The sequence below is a fragment of the Melanerpes formicivorus genome, unplaced genomic scaffold, assembly GCF_026170545.1.
Source record: "Melanerpes formicivorus ecotype bairdi unplaced genomic scaffold, bMelFor1.0.p_v2 SCAF_21, whole genome shotgun sequence".
NCBI lineage: Eukaryota > Metazoa > Chordata > Aves > Piciformes > Picidae > Melanerpes > Melanerpes formicivorus.
In genome coordinates, this window is record NW_027142373.1 from 9523603 (window position 1) to 9533390 (window position 9788).

The 9788-nt window shown below is 49.5% G+C and overlaps 3 protein-coding genes across 6 annotated transcripts in view; 1 reads left to right on the forward strand and 2 right to left on the reverse strand.

The window, feature by feature from the left end:
• MFSD11 (major facilitator superfamily domain containing 11) overlaps window positions 1–3600 on the reverse strand; it is a 29390-nt gene extending 25790 nt beyond the window's left edge. The window contains exon 1 of the mRNA XM_068151435.1: window positions 476–3600. The gene's annotated coding sequence lies outside the window, so the exon portion shown is untranslated. The remainder of the gene's footprint in view (window positions 1–475) is intronic.
• Window positions 3453–7212, forward strand: SRSF2 (serine and arginine rich splicing factor 2). Of its 4 annotated transcripts, none has more exons than XR_010988899.1 (4): window positions 3453–4163; window positions 4551–4861; window positions 5233–5336; window positions 6004–7212. XR_010988899.1 is itself a non-coding variant. In XM_068151440.1 (4 exons), exons 2-3 carry the CDS (start codon window positions 3802–3804, stop codon window positions 4852–4854), a joined length of 666 nt encoding a protein of 221 aa, XP_068007541.1. In that variant the 5' UTR covers window positions 3455–3586; window positions 3773–3801; the 3' UTR covers window positions 4855–4861; window positions 6004–7212. The 4 variants fall into 4 exon arrangements, 2 of the variants coding, with proteins under 2 accessions (XP_068007541.1, XP_068007540.1); XR_010988900.1 differs by lacking the exon at window positions 5233–5336 and having other exon boundaries at window positions 3455–4163; window positions 6004–6119; window positions 6745–7212; XM_068151440.1 differs by lacking the exon at window positions 5233–5336 and having other exon boundaries at window positions 3455–3586; window positions 3773–4163.
• Window positions 7213–7985: 773 nt separating this feature from the next.
• METTL23 (methyltransferase 23, arginine) lies at window positions 7986–9709 on the reverse strand. The gene is made up of 5 exons (XM_068151438.1): window positions 9539–9709; window positions 9354–9458; window positions 9021–9258; window positions 8627–8711; window positions 7986–8305 (listed from the first exon to the last, which is right to left on the reverse strand). Exons 1-5 carry the CDS (start codon window positions 9617–9619, stop codon window positions 8137–8139), a joined length of 678 nt encoding a protein of 225 aa, XP_068007539.1. The 5' UTR covers window positions 9620–9709; the 3' UTR covers window positions 7986–8136.
• Window positions 9710–9788: the final 79 nt, after the last annotated feature.

The window sequence follows — 9788 nt, forward strand, 5'->3', positions numbered from 1 at the left end:
ACAAGAATAAACCAAACCACCCCCAAAACCCCTCTGCAAATAAAACATCAGCCAAAAAAGCCAAACCCAATGATAAGGTCATTAGTAACCCAATGAATTAGACAGACCACATCATTATTTTGCTTTTGTATCCAGTGGTCATTTATTTTGCTTTCAGTCTTTGCACTCAGGCTGAAGTTCCCCCCCTCGAGGTGTAACACACACGTGCAAAACAAAGAACTCCCAAGCACCAATCGATAACCCTCCCCCCCCCCCCCCCCCGCCCCCCAAATAAACCTCAAAATCAAGCTTCAAAAATGATTACTTAGAGGTACTTAGCAGCAGCAGCAGCTAACTAAGCAAGAAATCTGTTCACTCTCTTAATAAATGTACAGCAAACTCAGTACCTTGGGGGACGGGGGAAGGAATAAATAGAAGGAAAACAGCAAGGTCTGGTACAGAAGGTAAAGTTCATAACGATCAAGAGTGTCTTTACCTTTCCCCATGAAGTTAACAGAGCAGGCTGCAGCATGTCACTTCTTCACGGTATCATTTTCCCTCCAAACGAAGCAGTTTCCCACATAGCGAGCTAGTCAAGCAGCTCACTTCCTCAGTTCTAAATCCGAATTCTGGCCCCCTGCCTTTCAATCACCTGACAAGGCAAAGATGAGGCACGGCTAAAGACGAACCCTTTCCTTGCATGTTGGACAGGAAATAAGGAACATTTCACAGCCTGCATCAGCTGACCCAGCCCAGGCAGCCCTTGGGCACTATGGGAAATGCAGTTTTAAGGAAATCCTCTTTTGTTTCTTGAAAGGGTGGAAATCTTAGACTCACAGCACGGTTTGAGTCGAAAGGGACCTTTAAAGGTCATCTAGTTAACCCCACTGCAGTCAGCAAGGATATCTTCAACTAGATCAGGCTGCTTGGAGATCCAAACAACCTGACCTGGAATGTTTCTAGGGATCTCCTAATCCTTACAAGATGTATGCTGGTTTGTAGGAAGTGTTATCTCTATCCACAAAGCAATGCCCAGCAAGATAAAAATTAGCTGAATTCAAACATGCAATTAGTAACTCTAAAGGAAAAATGATTTCTACCTTGGGGAAACCACACAGCTCAGTGCACTCAGCTCTGCACAGTGCTTCTGCCTTCCATTGCCTCAGGGACCCAGGAGAGGACTCTTCACAATCTTTCACAGCTTTGTCTCAGGGAGCACCATTAAGCTTTAGCAATTGCACAGCCTTAATATTTTACCTGGACATTAGTACATTTAAGATAATTTGATCTTTAAATTCATAATCATAGAATGGGTTGGGTTGGAAGGGACTTCCACAGGTCACCTCTGCAGTCACCAGGGACATCCTCAACTAGATCAGGCTGCCCAGAGCCCTGTCAAGCCTCACCTTGAGTACCTCCAGGAATGGGGCTTCCAGGTCTCAGTTAGAACACCAGCAAAATCAAAAGAGGAGCACACATGGACTAACAGCTGCTTTCCATTCTTGCTGTCTTCTCTCTGTTCTGTTGGGCCTCCAAGTCAGGACTGGAGCATTCAGCTCCAAGTAACTGCTGGCCAAAGAGGAAGGGAAGGAAATCCAGGACTGACCTGTCATTACACAGATCACTAAACTTTACCTCTTCTGTCACAGTAAAGGACACAAATAAAGTCCACACCCCAGCTATCATCCCAATTTGATGCTCTTTTAACACCCAAGTTGTAGTTTCGTTTAAAAAATGACTTTTTTTCTCAAAACAGTGTTGTGGAAGAAAGTCACTACGAGTATTCAGAGGCTGCTTTGCAAAGATCCAGTTGGAATATGAAGGTGGCTTGTTGCTTTTAACATGAGCTAAGCTCTCTTTTTACCCTATGAATTTATAGCAACAGCTTTTTTAAATCCTCTAGGCAGTGTCCCACTCATGCCTCTGTCCCCTTGTGCAGGATAAGCTTTCACCCAGCTGCAGAGCAAGCTGGACTGCTGTGTTGGACCAATTCCTTTGCCCACAGAAGCAGCTTGTATCTAAGTGAGTGAAACCAGTGAGGGACACAGCAATCTCCCTTTGACATTTTAGGGAGCTCATTTGAAAGGTAACCTAGAGAAAGGGTCTCAGCAGACCAGAAGTTATTACCTCAAAATTCTCTAGGAGAAAACAAAACACACAACAAAACCAACAAACAACACAGCACGAAGCAGTCCAAAATGTGCAGCACCTTAACACTTTTGTGGGCAGGAAACAAACCTGTTGCTTCTGGGTTTGTATGGCTGTCACTGCTTGGTTTTATGCTTCTTCAGTGCAAAAAAAACATTAAACCATTGCAGTAAGAACAGGGATTTAAATGTGAGCACGGAATTTACGTCCTCGTTTCGATATTGTAAAACAAATCAGCAGGCAGCTGCCTCTCTGGTTTGATTCTTCACGTGGCATTAGGAAAGAGATGGATAAAGAAAGAGCGCTCATCATCGTTGTAAGCCGAGTTCGTGCTTGGATCTTGGGCGATTTACTGTGCGTGAAGTGACACAGCGACAGCTCCTCCTTTGGGGAAGCAGCTGTCACCCAATTCCCTCGACAAAAGCCGGGGACTCCGCTTGTCATCGCTGCGCTTCTCTTCCCCCCCGCTCCGTTTTCACCACACAGGCTGCCAAGGCGCGAGCTTGCAGGGAGCGCTGTGTGTCAGGGAGGGTTTCCGGCGTTCCCCAGTTCGGCTCACAGCTCTCTGCCAACGGAGATCACTTCGCAGCAGTGCGCGGCCTGAGGACTACCCACACGGCTCTGCACCCCCCACCACAGCACGTTATCCATCGCGCCACGGACCGAGGCAGCGCTAACGGCAAAAGGGGAAGGAGAGCCTGCGAAAGGCCCGCGGCGGCCCCCTCGCAGCGGTGACCGGAGCACACACCCCGCCGCAGCGGGAGCAGGCAGGGTACAGAATTCCCAGAGCAGCTGCCAGGGGAGAAACGACCTCAGGGCAGCCTGAGCAGAGGGCCCGAGTTCTCCTCCCCTGACGGCGCGCTGCCTCCCGCGGCCGCCATTTTACACCGGCGCCTCCCCGCCCGCGCGGGAGGGGGCTCGCAGCGGGAACGGTCTTTGGGCTTCGGCTTAGTTTGGGTTCTTATTTCCCGTGTGGCGGGGTTTCCCCACTCCTCCTCCCGGTAGCGGAGTCAGGGCGCGCCTTATTTCCGTTTGTGTGTGTTTTTTTTTTTCCTCCACCGATTTCACCACACATTGTTCAAAATTTCCCCGCCTCCACCGAGTCCTTCCGGCTCACCGCCGCGCCGCCCTCGCGGTCGTTTTCAATAGCAAGCGATTTATTAATTTAGATTAGTATTTTCCGTCTTCCCTCCAAAGCTACTTCTGGGATCTGCGGCCGTTAAGGAGGAAAAAATAGCCGCAAAAAGAAACCACCACGGCGGGCCGGGGCTGGGGGCGGCGGCTGCAGGGCGCGGGGCGCAGCTTTCGCTTCCGGGTCGCCGTCGGCCATTTTGTGGCGTTAAGTAGGCGCGCGCGGGCGGCGCCCCGCTCATTTCCTCGCAGCGGCGGGCAGGGTTGGCTTCTGCTGGCGCTTCGCCTCCGCTCCGGCCTTAGCTGCCTCTCCTCCCGGACCCTAGAGGTGGGTGCCTGCTCATCTCTCTCCGCTGAGGACCCTGCGGCGCCTCCCTATGCCCTGTAGCTCTCCTCCTTACTGGACTCTGTTGGGCCGCCGCTCCGGCGCTCCCCCTCCGGTGTGAGGCGCTTCCCGCTTAGGGCCGCGCCGTCTCTCACCTCGTCCTCCTTCCTTCGGGCTTATTCTCTTTAGCCGCCGCCCCTCGGGGGCTCTTGCCCGCCATGAGTTACGGGCGCCCTCCGCCAGACGTGGAGGGCATGACGTCCCTCAAGGTGGACAACCTGACCTACCGTACGTCCCCGGACACGCTCCGGAGGGTCTTCGAGAAGTACGGCCGCGTAGGCGACGTCTACATCCCCCGGGACCGCTACACCAAGGAGAGCCGCGGTTTCGCTTTCGTGCGTTTCCACGACAAGCGTGATGCCGAGGACGCGATGGACGCCATGGACGGGGCCGTGCTGGATGGCCGTGAGCTCCGTGTGCAGATGGCTCGCTACGGCCGCCCGCCCGACTCGCACCACAGCCGGCGTGGGCCGCCGCCGCGCCGCTACGGGAGCAGTGGCTACGGCCGCCGCAGCCGCAGGTGAGCTCCTGGACGGGGGCAGGGGGGGAGCAACGGTGCTTCGGTCGTGAGGTGGAGAGACGGGCGTTAGGCGTGCGCCCGTTCGGGGTTGGCCGCGTGGTTTCGTTTCCTTTTCCGAGCGAGTTTCGTGCCGGGGCTGGGAGAGGGGAGTTGCGGTTTGGTAGCGAAGGCACGTGGAGTGCCCTCGGCGCGGCAGGGCTTTTCGCTCGGTAGTAGTTTTAGCCCCCGGCCACTCACTCTGAACAATGGCGCCCTCTCAGCACTCATTTTCGTGCCCACGTGGGTCCCGTTCCGCCCGCCCTGTCCCGAAGTAGTCCCTGAAGTCTGTTGCGCTGCTCGTGTTCCGACTTATAACACGCTTTCCTTTTGCTTTTTGCTGTGTTTCAGCCCTAGAAGACGCCGTCGCAGCCGATCTAGAAGCAGGAGCCGCTCTAGATCCCGCAGTCGGTCCCGCTACAGTCGGTCTAAATCCCGCTCTCGCACACGCTCTCGGTCTCGCTCCACCTCGAAGTCCAGGTCTGCCAGGAGATCCAAGTCAAAGTCCTCGTCTGTCTCCAGATCCCGGTCCAGGTCAAGATCCCGATCCAGATCTAGAAGCCCTCCCCCTGCGTCAAAGAGGGAATCCAACTCTAGATCCAGATCTAAGAGCCCTCCCAAGTCACCGGAAGAAGAAGGAGCTGTGTCTTCTTAGGCTCATGGTAATGTACCTCGGGATCAGCACATGGTGCATGTTACTTAATTGTAGCACTTAGCCGGGGTGTTGGGTAGTCCTTAGCCTGTTAAAAGCTTGAACCAAGTGAATCCTAACGGGGCACGTTGTTAGTTGTTTTGGTTTGGTTTTTCTTTTCTGGAGCAGTGCTCTTTTTTTTTGGTTACTGATACAGGGAAATTAATACCGAAGGGCTTTCTACAGAGAAACCTTTGTTTCTTTTGACAGAGCAAATGTTTTATTGAGAGATTAATGGCTTGGTTTTAATAAAAAAGCACTATTGTATGAGACGCAACCTATGATGAACAAATGACTATTTCTTACTGTATTTATCCAACATCTGCATTTTCCCCTTTAAAGCTGCGGTCTCCTGTTTGCTAAAAGAATATTGGCCAGTATTGCAGATTTTAACTGATTTGGCTGATCCTCCAGGGACCAGTTTCTGTGGGCGTGTATTGGAGCAGGTTTGTCTTTAAATGTTAAAGATACACTATCCTTTTGTAACAGAAGATCGGTTCAGTGGCCGTTATCTGGCTGGAGGTAACAACTGTTCTAGCAAAGTGGCAAATTCCTGGCAACGAGAAAACCATGGAAACTAGTTTTTCCTCAGGTCGACATCTTGGAAGAGGCATCTTAAGGATACACCGGGTGGGGAAAGGATAGTGTGTCTTTAACCCTTCAAACTGTTTGGTCCTGTTGTTTTTTTTTGAAAGGAAAGGGCCTGAGCTAGCTCTGAAGTTAGATAAACGTAGCCAATGTAGTCACTTCGGTTTGAAATGCTAACGAGAGCTTAGTTAAGTCTCGATGAAGAAGTGTTAGTTTTGTAACTTTTATATCACTTTTTAATACTCCATCGTTGAACAGGCTGAATTGAAGTTAATGCTGCCTTGCTCTACAGCCTGATGCTTGTTCCTCTTTTAACTAAATACTGTGACAGAAGCTTACATTTGGCCTCTGAAGTAAAGCAACACGTTGGGGGGGGAGGCGGAGCACGGTGGAAATGGCTAAAACTCGGAACTAAATTAGGCAAAGCCAGTTGAAAACACACCTAGCAGTATGCCTGAAGTCATCCACACGAGCCCGGGAGAGCAAGGTAGGAACCTGGCTGAATTTCTCTCTCTTCAAACCTAGATGCATCAGATAAATGCGAACCCACATAAAGGACGCCTATGGGGGGAAAAAAGATCGCTTTGAGTCTTCAGTCCCTTGGAGAGAGCCCTGGCACGAGCAACCAGCCGATGAAAAAGGTTATTTTGTAACATTTTTGTCTAACTTTTTACTTGTTTAAGTTGCGCCTCGAGTGGCAGGTTTTTACACTTTATGTGCCATTTCGTTGCTGTCATTCAAATTTCTTGTAATTTAGTGAAGTGAACGACTACCGATTTCATTATTGGCTTGGATATTTGAGGTAAAACTTCGTTTTTGTTTATCTAGTGCTGACTTATTTTGAAATTGAGAGGAAAAAAAAAACCCAAACTTAAACCAACCACCAACCAACCAAACCTATGGTAACTTGCTGCCTCCAGTTTCATACTGAAGCAAAAGTGCAGCTAACTCTGTTGGGGAGGGGGAGGGGAAATAACAAAAGTATTCTCAATTTCATCCTGGTTCCTTCAAATTGCTGCAAAAAGCTTTGATCTGAAACTCATTGTAAATGCTTTTTTTTTGTTGGGTTTGTTTTTTTTTTTTGGGGGGTGGTGTTTGTTTTTAATGATGATCATTATTTTAAAATTGAATTCAAAGTAGCATCTTTGCAGATAATTGGTAGAAATCTTTTCAAGGTGACAATTGATGTTTGAAAAAAAAAAAAAACAGGATTGCTTTTACCAGACTCAATTCTAATCTCTTCTCTTATGTATTTTTGTGCACTAGGCGCAGTTGTGTAGCAGTTGAGTAATGCTGGTTAGCTGTTAAGGTGGCGTGTTGCAGTGCAGAGTGCTTGGCTGTTTCCTGTTTTCTCCTGATTGCTCCTGTGTAACGATGCCTTGTCGTGCAGAAACACATGGCTGTCCAGTTAATTAAAATGCCTTGACAACTGCACTTCCAGTCACCCGGGCCTTGCGTAAAAATAATGGAGCATACAGTGAGCACATCTAGCTGGTGATATACACACACCCTTATTTTTTCCAGAATGGTAAAAAACAAAACCCACTTACCAACCTGCGGTAAGACGAACTTAACAGATGAGAGCAATTGTAATCTTAAGAAAGAAATGGTTCATTCCTCTGTAAGTACTCGATTGGTGTATCTTTTGCTTCAGACATTCTGTACTATACCCACATGTCTCTGTAGCTAAGATTAAACGTGTTCTTTTTTGCCTCTGTGTTTAACTTTCCTCAACTTCCAATGTCCGAGTCGGCTTATTCTTAGCTAGAAAAGGTTTCATACTGCCAGTGTTTTAACTTCTTATATGGTAACTGAATGCTTAGACATCTTACCCACTGGGGTTGCTTTTATGGGGCAAACTTAACAGGTATTGTAACTAACCCCAACGTTGTGTGGCGAGCGGTGGGAGCTGACCGTGAGCACAGAATCAGGCAGGTTGGTGCAGTAAGATGCACACTGAGCAGTACTAATCAGGTTTGCTTTGTGCTTGCCTTCACAACAGGCTGCTGCTCAGTGAGGGCTGATCTTACATTGACTTTTTTTTTTCTTCTTGGTTTGAGTACCCAACAAATTGTAACTTCATGTGTTCAAGGGTTATTGTAATGCCATGTCAACTTTAATGCATGTATGTTACATGGGAATGGAAACATCTGAATATTTGCAGTCTGGCTTGATTGAGGATTAAAAGTACTTTTCTACAAACTGAGGAGTTGGTATCTTCCAGAATTGCAGGGCTGGCAGGTCTGTTTTGAAAACAAAAGTTGGGGGGGAGGGGATGGCTTCTTTGGGAATTTGAATCTTTGGGGAAGAGCTTCAGTCCTGGGAAATGCATCTTGCAGGTATCTTACCTTGGAAGAGTGTAGTTCTCTTCAAAGCTAAGTTGTGAATTTCAGTTCTATCTTTTGGGTTGTCAGGCTGTTAAACTGCAGTGGGTTACATGATGGGATGTAGTCTTTGAACTACTCTGTGGTCTCTGGGGAGGAACACAAATTCTCAAAAGCCAGAGCTGAGCAATGAGCAGCTTTATTCACACAGTGCATGTGGTGTGAGGTGCTGCTAAGGGGAGTCACTTCCCACACAATGACAGGTGTGCTGTAAACAGAACTCTTCTGCAGGGAACAGTGAAGTCTTGTATTGGAACCAACAAGGAGAATAAAGTCAAGTACCACCTGGTTGTGCTAGTGAGATGATCATCATTTCAATTGTGTGTCTTCCTGGTAGAGAGGAGCTGGCCAAGTGCTCCTTGTCTGCACCGAAGGAGTGCAAGGGAATGGGGGTGCTTTTCAGCTTCCACTTGCAGAGCAGAGCTTCAATTGACCAGTCAGCACTGAGGGGAGAAAAAGCAGGGTGTGAAAACAGGAGCTAAGTTTATTATTTGCGTGTGCAGTAGCTACACGAGGGTGTCACCAAACTGAAATGCAACAGTTGACTAAGTTGGCAACTCTTCTACTCAACTAAATTGGTGGTGGTTGGAATTCCTGCTCTGGCTGCTACCCCTAGGATTTATTTGGTTAATACCAGCCTGATGCACAATGTCAGGAACTTCTCTGGAATTGGTGTGGCAGTTGGTGCCTGTGAGAAGGCAACACTTAGAGAGCTATGAGTGGGACAGGGATTAAAATTTGTCTTAAACACAGAAGCGTTTTACCTTCGGACTTGATAAGTAGTCCAGAACTGAGCCTGGGGATTCTTCTCCAGCAGGAAGTAAATAGTTGTTAAAATATCTTCAAAATCTGTGCAGTGTGGGGACATGAAGTGGACTTGGGTTAGTCTATGGATCCTAGACAGTTAAATATGCTTGGTTAGTTAATTGATACAAGACTAACTGCAGCTGTAGTTAAGACCATGCTTGTCTCATAGTTGTTGACTCCATTTTCTGTTCATCCCACTGCAGTGGTATTTCTGTGACAGCTTAATGCTGGAATTACCCCAGGCATAACAAGGACAGTGTCACCATAACAGCTGAAACCTGATCTTTTGAGAGTGTTCCAGTGCTACTTGGATAGTCAAGCCCCTGTAGTTTGTCACAAATCAAAGCATACCTTTGGGGTCAAAAAAGACGTCAGATCCTAAAATGATGTCTACAGGGGCAAGAGCAAGCAGCTCTGGAGACAGCTGCCCCCAGGTGAGCCCTATGACGGGTACATGGGGCAGTCGGTTCAGCAGGCAGCTCCTTCGGCAGTTCTGTAGGCACTGGGGCAGCTCCTCACTGTCGGATAGGATCACCTCAGCACCGCACTTGGCTGCCAGCACCCCGGGAAGGCTCACACCCGCACCGATCTGAAACCACAGTGTGATGATGGTGATGGGAGAGGTGATGGGCTGCCCCTGCAGTTAGGGATAGCGACGGGGTGCAGGTGGGCTGTTGGCCGTACCTCCAGCACTCGCTTGCCGGGCAGACTTCCCCGGTGCACCCAGAGGTACTGGGCCAGGACCACGGCGCAGGGCCACACGTACATGCCATATTGCGAGTCCAGCATCTGAAACACACCGTGAGGGTCGCTAGCAAGGCGGGTCCCTCTTTCTCTGCCATCCCTCCCGCTCCCTCCCGAGGTGGTACCTCGGGGATGCGCAGCACCAGCGCAGCCGAACCCTCAATGAAGCGGTACCGCCGCACGCAGCCCCGCTGTGGCTCCGCCATGTTCGCGCCAGGGCCGCCGGCCAATCGCAGGCAGCTACGTCCGCAACCAGACCACACGGACCAATCCGAGTCTTCTCCGGAGATGGCGTCATGCGGAGCGCCGCGGGCGCTGATGGTGGCGGGTGGGGTGCGGTTGGGGGCTTCTCCCCTGGGTCGCGATTAAACTGGG

Excerpts from the sequence above, each read along its gene's own strand:
- SRSF2 (XM_068151439.1), top strand. The coding sequence starts at position 3,802 with ATGAGTTACGGGCGCCCTCCGCCAGACGTGGAGGGCATGACGTCCCTC. Across the intron at positions 4,164-4,550 it reads TACGGCCGCCGCAGCCGCAG|CCCTAGAAGACGCCGTCGCA; the intron begins GTGAGCTCCTGG and ends GCTGTGTTTCAG.
- METTL23 (XM_068151438.1), bottom strand. The coding sequence starts at position 9,619 with ATGGCGGAGCCACAGCGGGGCTGCGTGCGGCGGTACCGCTTCATTGAG. Across the intron at positions 9,459-9,538 it reads TGGTGCTGCGCATCCCCGAG|ATGCTGGACTCGCAATATGG; the intron begins GTACCACCTCGG and ends GGTGTGTTTCAG. Across the intron at positions 8,712-9,020 it reads CGTCTTTTTTGACCCCAAAG|ATTTTGAAGATATTTTAACA; the intron begins GTATGCTTTGAT and ends CACACTGCACAG.